This window comes from Pinus tabuliformis, chromosome J, assembly GCF_031772625.1.
Source record: "Pinus tabuliformis cultivar Carrire ecotype Pingquan chromosome J, CPIR1, whole genome shotgun sequence".
Lineage (NCBI taxonomy): Eukaryota > Viridiplantae > Streptophyta > Pinopsida > Pinales > Pinaceae > Pinus > Pinus tabuliformis.
In genome coordinates, this window is record NC_142295.1 from 446768890 (window position 1) to 446790940 (window position 22051).

General features: G+C 38.3%; 1 protein-coding gene across 1 annotated transcript; it reads right to left on the reverse strand.

Moving 5' to 3' along the window:
- Positions 1–1743: 1743 nt before the first annotated feature.
- Positions 1744–7283, reverse strand: LOC149227735 (uncharacterized). Its single transcript, XM_089380587.1, has 4 exons — positions 6563–7283; positions 6108–6223; positions 5695–5895; positions 1744–5550 (listed from the first exon to the last, which is right to left on the reverse strand). Exons 1-4 carry the CDS (start codon positions 7281–7283, stop codon positions 1744–1746), a joined length of 4845 nt encoding a protein of 1614 aa, XP_089236713.1.
- Positions 7284–22051: the final 14768 nt, after the last annotated feature.

Below are 22051 nucleotides of genomic sequence, written 5' to 3' on the forward strand. Positions count from 1 at the left end.
ATATTAATGCTATCATGGTTTAGATTAATTATTGTAAAAGTAATTATTATTGTATTGTAAATGTTCTTTAGATAAATGTTCATTAGATACTTTTACTTTAGTTAATCCTAATGTTTTGTTTCATTTGGTTCATATGAATATGACATTTAAATAAAGTAATGTTCTCTCATACAAAATTCCATTTCGAGTTTCGTGCAATTAGGTAGTGCAGAAGGAAGATTATTGTGCGGAAGTTTAGCTCATTGTATAGACCTCTGCACATTGAAATTCCTTTGATGCTTGTAGAAAAATATAAGTCCACGACATCTACAGGGAGAACAAGGACCTTGAAACACAGAGAACATGCAGGCTTTGTAGGAGTAATGACATCTCCATACTGTTGTTTCCCTACCACCATCTTTTCACTTGCAATGAATGCGAAAACAAAGTAGACGTTTTCCCAGTTTACCACCATTTGAAAACCGCAAGCGTGCATGTCTACTTGTCATGAATCACTTTGTTCTGAATATTGAAATATTAATAATTTAATTTGTCACATATGGGAACTTGATGAGCATAACCTATACATAATGCACTTCTGCACAAGGACAAACTTCCACACTCACATTCATGACTCTTAGTCACGCACTTTGTTCCGCCCTGAAATGTTCGATGAGTTCCCAAGGTAAATGAAAAGTAAATTTGATATTTATGTTAGTTATTTTATTTCAATTATATATTTTATATATTTATTTTTTTTGACTTTAACGGTTATGTTTTTTATTGAATGGCGGCAAAACAGCTACTGCGTGCTGGATACATTGAAATAGCTCCTCAGGTTTCTTAATTCTCAGAGTTCTTGGGACATGGTGAATCCATGGGCGTTCTTTGATTCTTTCACATTCCTTGGGGGAAAAACGAAGAGTCTCTGCCTAAGAGTTCTGGACATCATTAAAGAAGCGATTGTCCACACAATCAATAGCTGTTGCCTGAAGCGGGGAAGAATGCAGAACTTGACTTGCTTGGTCCTGGAATGTGAGATGCTGACCACTAACTCGGCTTTCAGAAAGACCGTTCAGATCTGAGTTCCTTCAATCTGGCAATTAAATTGTCGACTTCCCTCTTTAGTCATTGAACACCTGTATGCCTCAGGATAATTTGAAGAGATGTACGCACTTTCCTTGGGCAAACGACTTGCTGTCTGTGACTGTTTAATCCGAATCTTGAATAGGCTCGAAGTATAGAACAGCTTGCTCGAAAACCTGGTTAAAGTTTCCCTTTGCTTAAGGCCGGACGATGGAGCCATTTGAGTTGGAACACGCTGTCACAGGATCGTCTTTCTGAGATTTATTTAAATTTTGGAGAGGATTGATTTGCTAACAGACTCACCAAGCTTGATAGAGACAAGCAGAGGAATGATCCAAATTTTGCTGCTAATCTTGTCTTTCTTCCGTCAGGAGATTGTGGAACCAGAAGAGGACTCTTTTACTTCTTCCATAAGCTTACCTGTACCGTATATTCATCCAACCAGTCACACAACGTCCAGGACAGATCAGGGTTCTTCTGGTTACAGAGCATAATAGACTGCCAGTTACAGAGGTTCCAAAGTAGCAACTTTTCATAAATGCCTGCCCTTGGGGCTTGGAGAAGAAGAAACCTGGAAACTAGAACAGTAAAACCTGATGGATCCTGATGAGAGTCCAAGATTGAAGTCTCCAGAGCTGTTCCCATATACATCAAATATCAATTTTCTGGGAAAACCTTTTAAGGTATGATGCAGAGAGAATCAACTGAGTTGACAGAAAGGATTCTTTGGCTTTTGGCTGAGCCAAGATTGGCTTCCGAGTCTGCTTCAGAATTTAGCTGCCTCATTATGTGGTAGAAGGATATTTTCCGAAACTTGGCCAACATGGGTCTAATTTTCTTGAGAATATGGTTTAAATGGATCTGCAAGGGATTTGAATGCGAATTCATTGCTTGAATGATAAGCCGAGAGTCTCCAAAGACCGTCAGGGATTGAATATTCCATTTAAGAGCAAGAGTCAGCCCTTGCCACAAAGCTAAAGCCTCAAATCTATTATTTGATTTGATTCCTAGACCCCAATGATACCTGAGTAAAGAAGTGCCATCAGGTTTCAGCAGAACTCCACCTCCACCCGCAGCGCCAGGATTGCCTTTAGAGGCCCCGTCGAAGAATAGACAATGATCATCTAGGGCCGATCTCCATTTTAAAAATTCCTGTTCTTCTAAGCGAATTTCCCACCTTGCATGACAAGAGGCTGGAGTAATAGAGTTGGATTGATTTTTTGGGACAATTTCTTTCAGCCAGAGCTCCTCCTCACTGTCAAGCTCCGCTTCATTCCTTAGAGCTGGCTTAGCTTCCAACGTTTCTCCCAGTATAGCTTTAATTTTGGAAATTACGCTGTTTGCTGTGCATATTTCTCCTCTAAAAATTCTGTTATTCCTTTCCAGCCATAACTTCCAGCATATGAATTTAGGGGTCCACATCCAAGCAGTCTTTAGCAGATTTTTTTTATTGAGGCAAAAAGGAGATAACTTGGCCCACTCATGGAAAAGATTTGTCACTTTACTTGGCAGCTCAAACTTGTTCGCCCTTGAACTCAGCACCCCCTTCCAAACTGTCTTGGCAAATGGGCACAACATCAACAGGTGGTCTGCTAATTCTTCCTCTGATATACATAATGGGCATCTGGTTGGCCCTTCCATTCCCCTTTTCCTCAGGTTGTCTCCTGTCAGAACACTGTTATGGGCAAGCGTCCAGCTGAAGAAGTCGATTTTTGGGAGAGAAGGGAAGCTCCATATTAATTTCCATTGCGTTGGGTCTGGAGGAACATTCGGAATAGCAATCAATCTTTTGTATCCTTCAGCTACCGAGAAGGTACCAGTATGGGCGCCCCACCCTCTTCTGTCCTTGGCTGTTGCTGACAGAGGAGATTTCCCTTGCAGTTTGTCTAATAGTAAAGAGGCTTCTGAATGCAGCTGGTGTGGGACCTCTCCTAGATTCCAGTTGTTCCATCGTCTGTCAGCATCCTCCGTCCAGTTAGATATATCCCAAAGTGTTTCTTTATTGTTGGAGTGCAGCCATAGTTTGATATTTGCCAGGCCTTCTATCTGATTTAGAGGTTGGTCTCCAAGAATCTGATCTTTCCAGATTCTAATTTTCTTCCCATTGCCTGGGATCCAGTATAGATTGGTAGTGAAGTTCTCCAGAGCTGCGATACAAAGCTTGAATATAGGGGAACCTTTGGAGTTTTTTGGAGGAAGTTCCAGACATCTCAGTCGTTGACCTTGAAGGTATTTCTTCCACAGCACTTTTTTGCTCCAGCTTATTTTCCCTGCAACAATATTCCACAGAATTTTTGAGCCTAGAGCGAGATTTTGAGCAGCCAAGTCTCTCATTTGCAGTCCTCCTTCTGTAAATGGTTTCTTTATGGTATCCCAATTTACTAAGTGAAGTCTTCTTTCATTGTTTTTCCCCCCTTCCCACAGGAACCTCCTCAGCAAGCCTTCCATTTTACTGAGAAAGGTTTTGGGGGCAAGAAGAATGGAGTGTTGATAAAGAGGCATGCTTGTCAGGACAGATTTTATAAGAATTGTTTTCCCAGCAATGTTCAACCAGGAGGCTCCCCAGGCTTGTATTCTGAGCTTAAGCTTGTCCAACAGGGGCATCCAGTGGGCGACTTTAGGATTGGTTCTGAAAATTGGGATCCCAAGATATTTGAATGAATCCCAGTCCTGACAGATTTTCATTTCCAGAAGCCTAGCTATGTCAGCAAGATTTTTGGTTGAGCAGTTCCAGCCATAGATTGTGCTTTTTGAGTAGTTTATCTTACTTCCGGATACTTCCTTATAAATGTCCAGTTCCTTTTTGAAAGATCTGGCCGAATTAATGCTTGCTCCACCTAGCAGCAGGGTATCGTCAGCAAATTGGGCATGGTTTATATCTTTGACATTATGCACCATTCTAAGGCCTGGCAGAATTTGGGCTTGCTGGCAGAAGTCGAGCTGGAAACTAAGAACTGAGGCTTGGATAGCATAGAGCAGCGGGGACAGCGAACATCCTTGTCTTAATCCCCTGGAAGCTGAAAAGAAATTAGTCGATCGACCATTTACCAACGGTGCAATCCAAGGAGAGGCAATACAGGCTTTCACCCAATTTATGAAGTTTATTGAGAAGCCCATTTTCATCATAACAGCAAACAGAAAGTCGTGCCTCACCCTGTCGAAGGCATTAGCCAAATCTAGTTTTATTACCATTCCTTTCTCCTTTCTCTGGCCGCTTGAATGAACTGCCTCTTGAACCAGCACTATATTATCCAGGATCTTTCTCCCTTTGATGAAGCCTCCTTGGTTCTCCGGAATGATATCCGGCAAAATATTCTTGAGACGATTGGAAATTATTTTGGTAATCAGTTTATAGCTAGTATTACACAGAGAAATGGGTCGAAATCTACTGAAATCTGAGGCTCCTTTCTCTTTCGAAATCAAAGCAAGGAAGGCTGAATTGGTACTGCCTCCTATCTTTGCACAGGTTTGGGACTTTCTGGCCATTCTCAGAAGGTCTTTTTTGATAGTTGACCAGCAGTTTTGAAAGAACCTAGCAGTGAACCCATCAAGCCCAGGCGCTTTGTCCAGTTCCATGCCATCCACGGCTTTCTTGAGTTCATCCATGCTGACCGGGGCTGTTAGCATATTATTGACAGAGTCTTTCACACAAAAGGGGATTAGATTATACGGATAGTCTTGAGGATCTATAGGCTGGTCTTCTGTCGCTGAGTAAAGATCTTTAAAGTAGGAGAATGCTGCTCTTTTGATACCTTCAAAATCATTAACCACTACCTCTTGGGATCGGATTTCTGAAACATTTTTGAATTGCTTTCTAGCTTCGGCATGCCTGTGGAAGAAGCTAGTATTTTTGTCGCCGGCCTGTAACCATAAATTTCTAGATTTTTGTCTCCAATACTCTTCTTCGTCCCTACTGGCTTTATGAAGAGCTTTTTGCAGCTCAACTTCTTTTTGGAGTAGACTTTGGGTAATAACTGAATCCTCCATTACTGATTGGTGAGCAGCAAGGTTTTCTACAGACTCTTTTCTCTTGGCGGCAGGTGTTTTCAAAGTTTTAGCCCACTCCTTGAGTCTTCTCTTAAGAGCCCGCATCTTTTCTTCCCACACGTAGAAGGGGGATCCCTGTATTTTCCGATTCCATACTTCAGTAACCACCTCAATGAAACCCTCTTGCTGAATCCACAGTGGGCTGAATCTAAATGGTATTGGGCCCAGAGATTCATCCATGTAGAGCTCGAGACTTATGGGTTTATGATCAGAAGTGCAATTGGGCAGAATTTTGGATGCAGCCATAAGCCCATTAGAAAGAAAGGAGGCTTGGACAAGGAATCTGTCCAACCTAGCAGCTATATGGCTGGGACCTAGTCTTTTATTAGACCAAGTGTATTTCCCAGCTGATGGTTTGATGTCCTCCAAATCCCAGCCAATCATGATATCTTCTACCCATTCTCTGGCCGGATCCCTTACAGGGGAACCTCCTTTTTTCTCTTCAGCAGCTAGAGTAACGTTCAGATCCCCTGCAATAATGATGTTTTCTGGGTTGTGCAAAACAAGAAATGACTGGAGCGAATCCCAACATATTTTTTTCTCCGATGGAGAGACCAGAGCATAAAGGTTAAATATACTTACTTGTTGACCAGAATCTTTGTGAAGGAGCTGAGTGAAAATCCAGTGCTGGCAGCTTTCTTCCTGAATCAAATCGTATTTGGAGCTGTCCCAGAAAGTGGCTATCCCTCCAGAGGCCCCTCTAGCACTGACAGCTCTGCCAGGGCCTTTGCGCCAAAATGTTTTGCTGGATTGGAGGAGAAGAGTGTCCTCCAGTTTTGTCTCCTGGATGAGAAAGATTTCAGGCATATGCAACTTCACAATGTCTTTCAGGGCCTCTTCTTTCAGCCTGCTACCTAATCCTCTGCAATTCCAGGAGACGTATTTCATTATTTATTGGAGTGGGGGGGGGTGGCTCCTTTTGGAGCCTTGTTATGCTTGCGCCCGGATCTTGTGTTCATCATTCCCTTTAGAGTTTTCTGAGAACCTTGAAGAACATCCATGTAGGTTTTCTCCTCTCTCTGTTTCTTCTTGGATTTTCGGCCCCTGGTCGATTTGAAAGGAGTAATTTGTGAGTTGTCTGATTCGGAGTCTCTTTCTTCTGAATCTTCCCCTGAATCAGAGGCAAGACTTATGTGTTCATCATTGCCTGCTTTTTCCCCTTGAACTGTCTTGGCTAGTTGGGCTTTTGATTCTTCTTCGATATCCTTCCTTTTCTTTGGCTGATCTTCAATTTCTTCATTTTTCTCTGAGGTCTCCCCCTTTTCAAATGAGGATGGGCCTTCATTTGAGGCTGGGTTGGTGTTGTTGTTTGGCTGGGGATTTTCCTTTGATCCTGACTGCTTCTTCTCTTTTGGCTTTGGGACTACCTTTCCTTTTTTTATTTCCTTCCATCCTTCTTCTTCCTCTTTGTCCCCTGATGGTGCTTTGGGGCAATTTCGTTGAAAATGACCGTGCTCATGGCAGATTCTGCATTTGAATGGCAGTTGTTCGTAGTCCAACTTCTGGAAATGATGCCAATCTCCCACTGAAAGCTTGATGGCTTCCGGTAGTCCAGCTTCTAGGTCAACTTCCACGCAAATTCTGGCGCAAGTGTATTGGCCCTTGTTATCAGCTTTGTCTATGAATCTGCCCAATCCGTTTCCTATCTTTTGCAGGGCTTGATAGCTCCAGCAGTGTATTGGCAGATTGGGGAGCCGGACCCAAACAGGGACCTCCTTTGGGACATCAACTGAGGGATCAAAGTCAGGTGTCCATTTATTCAGGAAGAGACCTTGGCTTCCCATGAAGTATGGACCATTTCTGAACACCAGATCTCGGTCTTCTTTGGTAGTGAATTCGAAGATGAAGAAGCCCCTTCCAACTGCGTAGCTGATCACATTGTTGGGGAGCAGGGGTCTCCAGTTTCTTTGCACCCATTCATCAGTCGATTTTGATGTTGGCCACCGACCCATAAATTTCCCTACTAATCCTCTGTCAGCCAAGGCAAGGGCGATTTTGATTGTTTGGTCTTCTGGCAAAGCTATTTCTGGGATTTCTTCCAGCTTTTTTATAAATTTCGGGACTTCAAGCTGATTCCGTTTTTTCCCCTTCTGCGTTAGAATACGTTTGAATGCTTCTGCTGGGGATATCGGTGGGGTGGGAGAGGCCTCCGCCCCCCCTGGAGCAGCCATGGCGGTGGCAGCAGTTTGCAGACCTAGCTGAACGCATCAGCGAGCGCGTGCAATTTTTTTTATATATTTATTAAGGAAAAGGTAATTATTGATTTTTTTTTTCCCAAGGAAAAATCACAATTTTTTTCATAATGAAAACAATTACATATTGTAGATGCTAAAGAGCATATGCATATTAACCAGATCTTGGCTTCTCAGGATCTATAGAATCTCATCAAAGAGCTATGACTAATCTACTCTTTTCTACCTTTCTTTTTTTCCACTTTTCACCAACCATGAGTGTTGGGTGTGGATGATACAATAGTCATTTGTTTCTCTTTTACATTTAACCAAGATTTTTGTAATAGAAAATAACTTTTACTTGTTGCACATTTTATTAATCCTACATGTAAAATAAAGTGCACAAATAAACCTGTTGATATTAATGTATCATGGTTTAGATTAATTATTGTAAAAGTAATTATTATTGTATTGTAAATGTTCTTTAGATAAATGTTCATTAGATACTTTTACTTTAGTTAATTCTAATGTTTTGTTTCGTTTGGTTCCTATGAATATGACATTTAAATAAAGTAATGTTCTCTCATGCAAAATTCCATTTCGAATTTCGTGCAAGTAGGTAGTGCAGAAGGAAGATTATTGTGCAGAAGTTTAGCTCATTGTATAGACCTCTGCACATTGAAATTCCTTTTATGCTTGTAGAAAAATATAGGTCCACGACGTCTACAAGGAGAACAAGGACCTTGAAACACAGAGAACATGCAGGCTTTGCAGGAGTAATGACATCTCCATATTGTTGTTTCCCTACCACCATCTTTTCCCTTGCAATGAATGCGAAAACAAAGTAGACGTTTTCCCAGTTTGCCACCATTTGAAAACCGCAAGCGTGCATGTCTACTTGTCATGAATCACTTTGTTCTAAATATCGAAATATTAATAATTTAATTTGTCACATATGGGAACTGGATGAGCATAACCTCTACATAATGCACTTCTGCACAAGGACAAACTTCCACACTCGCATTCATGGCTCTTAGTCACGCACTTTGTTCCGCCCTGAAATGTTCGATGAGTTCCCAAGGTAAATGAAAATTAAATTTGATATTTAAGTTAGTTATTTTATTTCGATTATATATTTTATATTTATTAAGGAAAAAGTAATTATTGATTTTTTTTTTTCCCAAGGAAAAATCACAACTTTTTCATAATGAAAACAATTACATATTGTAGATGCTAAAGAGCATATGCATATTAACCAGATCCTGGCTTCTTAGGATCTATAGAATCTCATCAAAGAGCTATGACTAATCTACTCTTTTCTACCTTTCTTTTTTTCCACTTTTCGCCAACCACGAGTGTTGGGTGTGGATGATACAATAGTCATTTGTTTCTCTTTTACATTTACTGGGAGTTCTTTATCAAAATCCAAACCTTCTGATGCATGGATTCGTTTGGTACCACTTACCTCTTTTTCAGGGGTAATCTTCTCACTCTGCTGCTATGGAACGAAAGACATTGGAACTAATGCGAAATTATGCTCAACCTCATCCTTCTGTGAGGTGTTCTGGAATTTCTGATCATTGATGTTTGAGGTGTTTTATGGGGTTTCTGCGTCTACTTCCTGAGGTTATGAGAATTTCCAACCTTTGGGCTTTTGAGGTTGTCTCTTATTTCTTTTGGGATCTTTTTTAGCTTGTGGACATGCACTATGAAGATGTCCTGTTTGAATACATCTACGACAATGAAATGTCATATTCTCATAATCAAGAGGTTGTGTCCACTGTAGATTATTGTGGACCAACAAGATGCGATCAGATAAGCCTTGGCTAAGGTCTACTTCAACACAGATTCTGAAAAATGTAAAAATTCCTTTTGAGACTTGATCCACATCAACCTTTAGAAATTTCCCTAAGGAGTTCCCAATTCCTTCTAATACTTTGTGGTGCCAAAAATTCAATGGTAGATTATGTATCTTGACCCATACTGGAATTTTGGATACCATCATGGTGGTAGCGTCAAATCCGGGAAACCAAGGTATCATGAAGAGCCCTACATTGCCCAAAAACCATGGTCCATCATTTAATACATAATCCTTATTTTTTGCTGTGTCAAACATGAAAATAAAAAACCCTTTAGAACATAGATGGATATCACAATTTGGTGTCCAAATAGAGAAAATCCATTGATGAAGAGCCTTTAATTTGGTCTAGAAATCGTTAAATCTACATATAACTGCTTTGGTGTGGAAATCTGCATAAAGCTCATTTACCTCAGCCAAAGTGACTGTCAAATTGGAACCTGGGACTTTTGCTCCATGATATAGGGCCCAGGTTGATTTGGGATTTGTTTTGGATTGTTTTGAGTCTCCACCTTCCCTTTGACTGCATCCTTGAATGAAGCGGGACCTTTTGAGCTAGATCCGGAGCACCCTACAAGTAGTCTCGTGTTGAGAATGATGGTCATGTCGGGAGCAATGCCATAGTCCTGTAGTGTGAGGATCTCCTGCAGTGACTTCCCTACATAAATAAGATTTTGAAAACTTGCTGGTATCCCCAGTTGCTTTTGAATCTCGTGCTTGAGAGCTTGTATCTGCATCCCGATCCAGATAGATTTACCGCTCAGTGTTCTTATAAAAATTTGATTTAGGATTCCTTCACTTGGTTCTGGGTATTGTGCTTCACAATCCAGATTTTGAAGATCATTGCCGATTTATAATTTGAAATATTTACACAGGCTTGATAAATGTCCTCTAATTCCAGATCTGCATTATGATTATTTTTGGAACATCTCGCTGATAGATCTGGGCTTATACCAAGCATATATGTACTATTTGAATCTTCTGAGGTCACATTCATATCCTGTTCTGGGTATACATAGGGTAAAAACCTTGCAGAAGTAAGATTGAGAGAGAAAATTTTATGGTCTCTTGTGATCCACTGATCCTTATACAGATCTGTGTATTCATACACTTGTTTGAGCATCCCATGTTTCCATTTCGCATCTCGCAAAGTCTGCGTCTCCAGATTTGCTCATCGACTACTCTGTTGCAGCGGGGCCTCCAGGTCCCTCCAATAACGACCCAGATCTGATCGTCTCAGATCCGAGCCAACCGTGAATGCCCATTGCTTTACCAAATCTTCATATCTCAGATCGATTTGCTCCCCTACGTCGATCCTGCATGCTGCGTTGACCCCTTCAGCTTTACAATTGTGAGCGGGAGACCTGTTGATTCTGACCATTGCTCCTTAAGATATCAATAATAATTATTGACTTAGTTACATGTTTGTTTTATTATTAAATGCCCACATGAGTTCGCGACAAACATCCCAAAGGTCTCGTATTGTGAACCACGAAATTTTGATCCCCTTGCTGATACAAATTTTGCAAAATAGCATTGCACCCTCCATTAACTAGGTCTAAAAATCTGAGAATGGGCGATGTCAAATGCATAATGCTACTGTAAAAGATTGTACAAAATATAGCTTCCTGGTATTTTTCCTCGTGTTTCTGAACAAGCATTTATATACTTATTAAAGCTAATAATGTGTTTCATTTGGTTACTCGAGAGTCAAGCAGGTAGTGGGGAAGAAAGATTATTGTGCATATGATACAAGTTCAAGATTATTGTTTTCTTTCATTTGGTTCATATGGATATGGAATTTAAATAAAATAATTCTCTCTCGTGCAAAATTCCATTTCGAGTTTCGTGCAAGCAGGTAGTGGGAAAGGAAGATTATTGTGTGGAAGGAAGTTCAATGTGCGGAAGTTGAGTTCATTCTATGAACCTTCGCACATTGAAATTCCTTCTTTTTATAATAGAAAAATAACTTTTACTTGTTGCAACTTTTATTAATCCTACATGTAAACCAAAATGTACAAATAAATCTATTGATATTAGTGCCATTATGGTTTAGAGTAATTATTGTAAAAGTAATTATTATATTGTAAAATGTTCTTTAGATAAACCCGCATAAAGTTATACACGTTCATTAGATACTTTTACTTTAGTTAATTTTAATGTTTTTTTCATTTGGTTCATAAGAATATGACATTTAAATGAAGTAATGCTCTCTTGTGCGAAATTCTATTTTGAGTTTTGTACAAGTAGGTAGTGCGAAAGGAAGATTATTGTGCGGAAGGAAATTCAATGAATTGGAGGTTCGTTTAGCCCCCTCCTCGTCTATGTAAAGAACCTGAAACCTCCCCAGTTCTGGGATCATTGGGCAGTGCAAATGCATAACAATGTCAGTGTCAGTGTCAGTGTCAGAATACTCACCTACACAATGGCCACTCACAAAATTAGTATTTTTCTGATTTTTAAATTATTTGTGAGTCACTAGCAAATAGCAAAAATAAAACGTCATCCACTAGGGGAATTATGTCCCATCATAGCTCAATCAACCATTTGAACATTAGAAATAAGACTACTAGAAAATTATAAAATTATTTTTGAATTTATAGAAAATAGGAATATTAAGCATTTTCTCCAAACTTTGGTAAAATTGCAATAAAATGGGAAAAATATTGAAAGTCAGCGCACTTTGATGCGAGGCGAATGTTATAGTCCCCAACAACGCAAGGACTAAAATTAAATATTAATATAAATATAATAAGTATAGTTTTAATATAGAGTCCCAAGGGATATCAATTGGTTGAGTTCTTATTGCTAAGTACCTCGCATATCGGGAGGTCACGGTGTCAAATCTCCTCGATACCCTTGGGGTTAGGTATTGCTAGTTTGATCGATGGGTAAATCCTTTCAGATTGATCTACCTAAATTTTCTAGTAAAAGTAGCGACGACTTAATATTCGTGAACCACCCTTTAAAAATTATAGTTTTAATACATTATTAAATTTATTAATAAAATATATTTAAAATAAATAAAAAATAAGTTTATATAAATTAAATTATAAAAGTGTTCAAAAAACAACCCACATGATAATGGAGCTTCTTTACATGGATGAATATGATGAAATCTATTAAATAAACGAAGAGAAATATGTGAAGCATCTATTTTGAGGTAGAGAGTTGATTAAAGATCCAAGTCTCTCAATTCTTTTCACTAAAGGCTCTGTTGGGATGAGAATTGTTCCCCACATTCTTCAATTGCGTTCATTTGAATCAAAACTTAAAGCTGTGTGGTTACACAAAGATTAACATTAAAATTTAATGACTTTTATTAATCCATGTTTCATGTTATTAAGTACTTTATATATGAGATAGATAACATCTAAATAGACACTAGGTAGTGTTTGGTATTTTTTTTTGAGCTAAAGAGAATATGTTGTGACCTTTTGTAAAAACTTTTATACATAATATTGGAAAGGATTTCATATTTAGATATTGGATTCAACTCATGGTTAAAAATTTCCATAGGACAAAATGTATTAATTTACATTTTCTTTTAGAAAGTAAATACTTTATCTTTTAAAAATAGTGTTAAGCTTTTTGGAAACTTTCGAAGTTTTTAATCCTTCAACCGTTTGTAAATTTGATAATTTTGAATTTAATTTATAAATTGTAAATCAAATAATTTGTAATGGAATTACGAGTTTGATGATTTTGAATTTGATTTATAAATTTCAAATCATTTGTAATTATAAATAGATACAATTATATTTTCAATACTATTTTTTTTAAAATTATATATATTATTTATTTTAAAATAAAATGGAAAGTCCAATTCAAAAGTTAAATTATATATTTATTTAATTTAAAGTAAAATGGAAAGTACAATCTAAAAGTTAAATTATATATTATTTAATTTAAAGTAAAATGGAAAATACAATCCAAAAGTGTCGATAAGGAATATTTTTTTTTTTTTTCCAAATGAATTAGCTATAGTCATATTGTTTTAGATCAATTTTTTTTTACAATTTCATATATATATATAATCTATTTCAAAATAAAAGGGAAAGTACAATCCAAAAGTGTTAATAAGGAAAAAATTATATCTATCTCGTATAAGAAATTGTTAAAAAGAGTTTTGTCTAAAGCAATATGAATACAATGATTATCATTCAGAAAAAGAATTCTATAGTTATTATCAACAAAGTTACAAAATCAATGGGGTGTCTATTAGCGCAAAAAAACAGATAAGTCCATATACAATAATGCATTTGAAGAGCTACAAAATTTTGTAGTTGATATCACACTAGCCTACAAAGCCATTATGCTTGTATTCATCAGTAATGAGTAAATCCAATGGAGTGTCTAGAGCCTCCTTTGAGAGTGCATCAAGCTGACCATTAAGTTCTTAGTATATGTGAGAAAAAAAATCGTTTGAAACTGATATGCACAATCCTTGAGAAACAATAATGCTAAATGTGGGAGGCCCAAATTTTCTATGTGTCCCTAAATCAACATCCATTTGATGACCAAATAGGAATCACAAATACCTGTAACCGACTATCTACCTAAGCAACCATTATAAACAAGAGAGCATATAAAACATTCCTCAACAAAATTATTTGAACTTAGACCTAAGAATTCTTTTCCAAATAGATAATGATTATCCAAAAAAAATTGAGAATCCTAGAACATTGTGATTGCATGTATCTTGACTCAAACCATAAAAAAACTCCATGCTAACCCCTTCTCAATTTGTAGCCCTTTCACTGATCTTTGTCACATTTTTTTATCGATGTGAAATATATTGACGAGATAGCCAATACCCTTGAAGCCACTAGTGCTGACAACATCAACTTGTTATGAAATAAACACTTATTTTAGGCCATTCATATGCCCTAGGAAACAACAACTGGAAGATTTCAAATTCCTTTTAAAGGCCAAGAGTCAATATACCATCTAAAACAATCTAACACGAATTGGTTTCCCTAAAGATTCGAAATATGGGTCAAACATTCAAGATTTTCCTATACATGTCTACTATACCCACATTGTAAAAGTAGATAACTTGAATCCTCTACTTCCGAATGACATAATGCATGTATGCTTGGACCCTTAAATCCTTGCTTCATCATTTGATCTTAGGTTAGTACCATGTTCATTAGTATACACCAAAAAAATAACAATTCCCTTTAACGGAGCTTAATTTTCCAATTTTTTTATATCACCATGCATCATTGGTTAGAGGATTCCCTAACAAAGAACAATTCCCCAATCTTGTTGTGTACGATCCCCTAGCTGGATTATAAATCCAATCCATCTCATCACAACCATCTCTTATTTTTACTCATGCTTTAACAAATTCTTCCAAAAATAAATTCTAACAAGGATACCATTCTTTCAATAGCCCCAAGACTTCAATTAAGAGACAACCTTGATGTTATATAGTATATATAGTCAAATCAATAATCTAATCCAGTGTACATTTTCATATTTCTTGAAGGTAGTTGATCATATAAACAGGAAGAAAATATTTTGGTTGCAACCCATAATAAAATCACACCGAATGCAAACTTTAGATCCTAAATATACCTTCCAAGATAAATGATCCCCTACCATTGAGAATTCATGGGAAAGAACCCTACAATGGTAAGAGGAATTGAAATAAATCTTTTAAGGGGATTGAATCTAATCCAAGATAGATCTCATAGTATTATCCTTGTCCTCCAATATTTGTCTTAAAAAACCATCCCTTGTGAAAAATATAAAAAAGGGATTTCCCAACTAAATCTATCCAAAAACAAGATAAGATTTTTAACCCCCAACACCCTTGAGCATTTGGCAAAGCACTTTTGTTCCAACTCACAAGATGTGATCACAAATATTCCACTTCACCATTCCATAAATAATTAAAAGCAATTCTTCTAATTTTCTTCAAGATTCATTTAGGAATCAACGCCAACAATTGCAAATAAAATAGGATGGCCTCAATGATAGATTTCACCAAAATTAGATGACCCCCTTCAAGATCCAACAATTGCACCAAAAGTTAATCTTCTTCTCTATTTTGGAAAGAGGCATTTCCATTACAACCACTGACCTTCTATTGGGCTTGAGAAAACAACCCAAACATTTAAAACCATATTTCAATTCCAAAGCATGATATCCAAATTTCTCTATCACCAGAGTCTTAAGGTTCTTGATAAAATATGGAAAATAGATGGCTAATTTTTCCATATTCACCTCCATACCTATCAGGGCTACAAAAATAAATGAAGTTTTTAACCTTGTATAAAAATTACATGCAAATAATCCTTAAAAAATAAAAAAAATATATAATGGTGAGAATATAAAATATACACAAAGATTTTTTCTTGTAACCCAAAATCGAGAAAACAAGATCGATTTTTCATTATGTTCCTTTCAATGTTACTATACATTATATACATGCCAAAGCATTCATATCTCCTAATCCATTAACGTTGGACTAGAACATAATCGTAGTTCCCTTGTTTGGATCTACAAAATACCATGGGTAAAAACATCATGCCCAAAACCATGCACAAATTTGTGGGTGGCTTCTCACCATCCTTGGGTCCACCCCCCATCCTTGGGTCTGACCCCATCCTTGGGTCTTCTCAACCATCATTGGGTCCACCTAATTTTTTAATTTTATTTTATTTTTGGTTGGGGGAGCACTACCCCAAACCCCATGCAAGGGGGATACCACCCCCTTGCAAACCCCCCAGTAGGGGGGATTTCCCCCTCCCCCCAATGCACCCTGTGCAAGATAACAATGTCTAAACCAAGTCATGCAAATAATATAACACATACCCAACATTCTCCCACTTGTTGTTTTCTTTGCACAAAGGGGGCCGCATGAGTACACAATCATCGATCCAGGGATGCAACGCCCATTGTAAACAACAAGAAAACTTCTTAGTGCTCATAGACTTTGTTCATGCATTTGCAACATTCTTTAAAGTGTTCACCTTTACTAACAACACCTTCTTGTCTTCAACCATATCCCTCTCAAAGTGATACTGAACATTAACATGCTTTGTCTTCAAATGATAAGCAAGGTTCTTTCCATGAAAATTGCACTTTGGATGTTACAGTCTATTCTTATAGCTCGTTGTACCAATGCTATACTTGAACATAATATCTGCAACCAAACTGCTTCCTTGCTTGCATGAGTGGCAGGCATGTATTTAACCTATGTAGTTGAAAGAGCCACTATAGACTGTTTCTTGTTCATCCAATTGACTACTCCTCCAAATGGGTTAAACACATACCCACTTGTAGATCTTCTCTGATCCAGATCTCTAGCCCAGTCTGCATCAACAAATCCATGTATGTCCAACACTCTATCTGATCTTAGTCTTCCTTAATAGCACAAACCATAATCATTAGTGCCACATAGATACCTGAAAACCCACTTTATTGTTGTCCAATGTTCCTTCCCTGGTTTTGACATAAAAATACTCAATACTCCCATTGCATGTGAAATGTCTGTATGGTACAACCATTGCATACATCAAACTACCAACTGCACTCGCATTTGGAAACTGGGACATGTCCTCTTCCTCTTGTTGTGTCTTCAGAGACTGTTCTATAGATAATTTACACCTACCGGAATAAGAACGTTCACTGGTTTTCTATCCTGCATATTAAGCCTCTACAATATTGTCTTGACATACTTCCTTTGGTTTAACCAGTGCGTCCTTTTTTCCCAATCTCGTTCAATTTCCATGCCCAAAATAAAGTTTTCAACACCAAGATCCTTCACCATTAATTTAAAATACACACAATGATCTGCTTTGCTCCTTGTGAATCCAAGTCCTTGCATATATGTATCAAATTTTTGATACCACATCCTTTGTGACTGCTTTAACCCATACAAAGACTTTTCTAATCTGCATACTAGTTCTTTCTTACCCTTCACTGCAAATCATTTCAATTGTTTCATGCCGATATATTCTTCCAGATCCCCATGTAGGAATGTTGTCTTCACATCCATCTGTTCTACCTCAAAATTAAAATCATCAATAACAAATAAAAGTAATCTAATAGAAGCTAACTTAGCAACATGAGAAAAAATATCACCAAAATCAATTCCTGATTCCTAGGAATAACCTTTCGCTACTAACTGAGCTTTGTATTTCTTCACTTTTCCTTATTCATTCATCTTCTTCTTAAATGTTGAAAAGTGTGCAACAAGAAATGCTAAATTTAGGAAGTGCTAAAAATAGAACTTCTAAAAATAGCAGTTTGGCCACCTTGGGTGAGAGGTGAAACTGCTAAAAGTAACATCTTCTAAAAATATCATTTCTGGGTCCCTTCCTATTTATAGTAGTCCCTGGTCTATCTATAGGAAATAAATTCGAATTTGGTCTTACCAGCAGTTAGGAATATTAATTAATTAATTCTCCATGAGTTAATTAGTTAAGGAAAAGCAAACTTGAAGTCTTTGTGAGAACATGCAATTATTTCTCCAGTAATTGGGGAATGTGTCCTTGATTTACTCCACTGATTGAGGAATTAAGGATGAGTTCTATATTGAGAGGATCAGTTGACTTAGTTTAACTTAGTCAAGTTCAGTTAGATTAATTTAACAAGTTGTTAAATTAATGAGATATAGTTTGTTGATGCTTGCATGCATGTGACAACTATTATTTTTAGATAACTGTGTATTCACTCATGGATAACTGATGCATGTCAGTTCAGACAGAGACCTAGTTGAGATAAGATGTGGGATAGTGTACTATCAGATGCTAGGATATTTCTAGTAAGTATTCCTTGTATGCAGGAGGAACTTGAGTCCTCAAGGATTGCGTAGTTGGACCTGAGGTTGACAGCAGGTATGATCAGGCCAATTTACATGTGTTTTGTAATTGGATCCCAATCAAAACTGCACAAGGAAATAGGAGCTTGGACCTGAGGTGCAGTCTTTATATACAGGGCTAGGTAGTCCATGAGCTACATCATCAGAGTACAGAGAGAGCAGGATAGCTTTTGAGCTGATTCTTTTTGTATGTTGTTGAGGATTTCCACTTGATTGATAATACAGAGATGGGGTTTTAGGCTGGTGCTTTTCCCAAATAAATTCTTCTGTGTTATGTGTGATTGATTCCTTCTTATCAGTTATATGTGTTCATGCTTGATGTTGCTCATGGTTGATTAGCTTCCACAAAGTTTATGGTAGATGTAGATCTAGTATTATGCTTTAGTACATTGCATATATCAGTTGGATCTACAGGTGAAATTTCTACATGATATCAGTGAGCTAGCTGATTTGTAGAGAAAATTCTACATGGTATCGGAGCACAGGTGATCAAGGAAGAACAATATAGAAGAAGGGAGAAGTTGAAGTTTGTGGTTTCTGAATATTAAATTGAGTTCTTATCACATCTATTTCACTGATGGCGTTCTATGGTTTGAGACTCGAATATGCCCTTGATGGTAGTTTAAATTATATAGCCTGGAAGGATCGCATGGAAGCATTATTAGAAGATAATGGTTCTTAAGGACTTCATTGATCAAGAAGTCCTGAAGCCGACTGATGCTACTCAACTGGCGAAATGGATAAAGTGTGTGGCTAGAGCTAGGAGAATCATCCTGGAGGGAGTTTGAGATCACATAGTCTCGAGCCTCCATGGGAAGGAGACTCCATTTTCAATGTGGAAAACATTGAAAGATCTTTATCAGAATAGTAGTGATCAGAGGAAGCTAGCACTGAAGGACAAACTTCGAAAGATCAAGTGTGAAAGTGGGGACACAATCTCTATGTATTTGAACAAGCTCACCTCATGCAGGGATGAGCTTGCAAGTGTAGGGGTCATGACATCTGATGATGACATGGTGAGTCTAGCACTCCTTGGCCTTCCTAAGAGCTGGCACAACTACCAGGACTCGGTTAATGGAAGGGAGAAACTGCCAGATTGGGAATGACTATGGTCGGATTTGATGCAGGAGGAGATCAGATGGAGCACCAAAGACGGTTCTTCATCCATGGAGGATGAAGATAACTGTGCCTTAGCGAGTAAGGAGAAGAAGGGGAAGGAGAAGGTTTGTCTTCCTAAATCTAGTTCTTCCCATGGTGGGAAGAAGGTTGACAAATCGAAAGTGTGATGCTTTCGTTGTCATGAGGTGGGCCATTTTGTTACAAATTATCCACAGAGGAAATCCAAGAAGGGATTCGGGGAAGGATCTGAAGGTGGGGCACTTGCTTTAGAGTTTGAGTTGGATTTCACACTCTTCACATGCACGGTTTCATCCATGGTGGGAAGTGGTTGGTTTCTTGACAATGGAGCTTCTTTCCACATGACCGATGAGAAGAGTTTGTTCAGTACTTTGGAGGAGAAAGATCTCCAGATACTCGTAGCGATGGGTAATGATGAAAAGTATAGTGTCTCAAGTGTAGGCAGGGTTATTTTTCAGAGGGAGCATGGAGCTCGCCTTACCTTGACCGATGTCAAGTATGTACCCGGACTGAAGAGAATCTTGGTGTCGATCGCGATGTTGGAAGATAGAGGCTATGATGTAGTCTTCAGTAAGGGAAAGGTTTTCCTAGACACATCATCACTAGATAGGTGAAGCAGATTGGTTCATGGGTCAAGAACCTGTATGCTCTTGAGGTTCAAGATGAATGCAAATCCTTGAGCAGCAAGGCAACTGATGGAGACTTGGTGGTTGAGAGGGAGAGTCTATTACCTCTCAACATGCAACGCCAGAAGAAGTGTCAGACGATTGTGGAGGAGCCATGATTGGTGCAACAACTTTAGGAGGTTGTGGAGCAGCCACAACAAGGGAAGCTGAGTGGAGATTGAGTAGAGACATCTACTCATGTAGAGACCTCCAGTAGGGGGAAACTTCGAGCCAAGTGGGTAGGGGGATCACATGCAGCCATACCTCTAGGTAGGAGGTGGGCCGATGTGGAGTGATCATCCCAAGGAGGAGGGGCAGGATCCTTGAGGTACGCAACCTCTTGGATGAGACCTTGCTACGGGAGCCCCGATGTGGAGTAGCAAGAACTGGCTGATTGGGTAGAGACATATGCGGATGGAGCGACAGAGAGAGCTACAGTGCAGGGAATCCCAGGACAACGCAGAGCATGCAGGCTGCAGCAATGCGAGAGGCACAAGTGTGTTTTACAGTGCAAGGTAGCACAGAGAAGGGTGCAACGGTGTGAGATGCATGGAGATGTTGCAGTAGCTAGAGGTCAGAGATGGAGCACTTGTCAGCAGCAGGTAGAGCTTCAACATCAGAGTATGTTTCTAGCCCAACAGAGAGGTCAGTTGGGAGTTTTTTTGTTTTGAGTGTTGCTGGAGCAACCGCACTTGGTAGATGTGTTGCATGCAAAACATTCCAAAGTTATAGGATTGGGTTCGAGAGGAAGCCTTTCTTGTTGAGAGGGAGTGTTGAAAAGTGTGCAACAAGAAATGCTAAATTAAGGAAGTGCTAAAAATAGAACGTCTAAAAATAGCAGTTTGGCCACCTTGGGTGAGAGGTGAAACTACTAAAAATAACATCTTCTAAAAATAGCATTTCTAGGTCCCTTCCTCTTTATAGCAGTCCCTGGTCTATCTATAGGAAGTAAATTCGAATTTGGTCTTACCAGCAGTTTGGAATATTAATTAATCAATTCTCCATGAGTTAATTAGTTAAGGAAAAGCAAACTCGAAGTCTTTGTGAGAACATGCAATTATTTCTCCACTAATTGGGGAATGTGTCCTTGATTTACTCCACTGATTGAGGAATTAAGAATGAGTTCTATATTGAGAGGATCAGTTGACTTAGTTTAACTTAGTCAAGTTCAGTTAGATTAATTTAACAAGTTGTTAAATTAATGAGATATAGTTTGTTGATGCTTGCATGCATGTGACAACTATTATTTTCAGATAACTTTGTATTCACTCATGGATAACTGATGCATGTCAGTTCAAATAGAGACCCCGTTGAGATCAGAGGTGGGACAGTGTACTATCAGATGCTAGGATATTTCTAGTAAGTATTCCTTGCATGTAGGAGGAACTTGAGTCCTCAAGGATTGCGTAGTTGGACCTGAGGTTGACAGCAGGTATGATCAGGCCAATTTACATGTGTTTTGTAATTGGATCCCAATCAAAACTATGCAAGGAAATAGGAGCTTGGACCTGAGGTGCAGCCTTTATATACAGGGCTAGGTAGTCCATGAGCTACATCATCAGAGTATAGAGAGAGCAGGATAGCTTTTGAGCTGATTCTTTTTGTATGTTGTTGAGGATTTCCACTTGATTGATAATAAAGAGATGGGGTTTTATGCTGGTGCTTTTCCCGGATAAATTCTTCTGTGTTATGTGTGATTGATTCCTTCTTATCAGTTATATGTGTTCATGCTTGATGTTGCTCATGGTTGATTAGCTTCCACAAAGTTTATGGTAGATGTAGATATAGTATTATGCTTTAGTACATTGCATATATCAGTTGGATCTGTAGGTGAAATTTCTACATGATATCAGTGAGCTAGCTGATTTGTAGAGAAAATTCTACATTAAACACCCATTTGCTTCCAATGGGTTCCCTTCCAACTAGCAACTCCCCTATATCCCAAGCCTCATTTTTATCCAAGGTTTCCATTTCTTAAACCATGACCTTTTTCTAGAGTTTGCAATCCTTTGAATCCACTACTTTCGTGATAGTTTTGGCATCATCATCAATGATAGATAAAGAAAAAATTGAGTAGAAATCAGATGGCTATAACTCTCTGGTGCCTTCTTCCTAAACCGATCTCCTTAAAACCATAGTGTGTGGTTCTTCTTCTGTTCTTCTATAGAGTATGATTCTTCATCCTTCAATTCAAAATCTATCTTATTTGGTTCCTTTTCTCTTGCTAGGCCTTCCTGTTTCATGGAATCCTTCACTTCTTTAAATACCACAT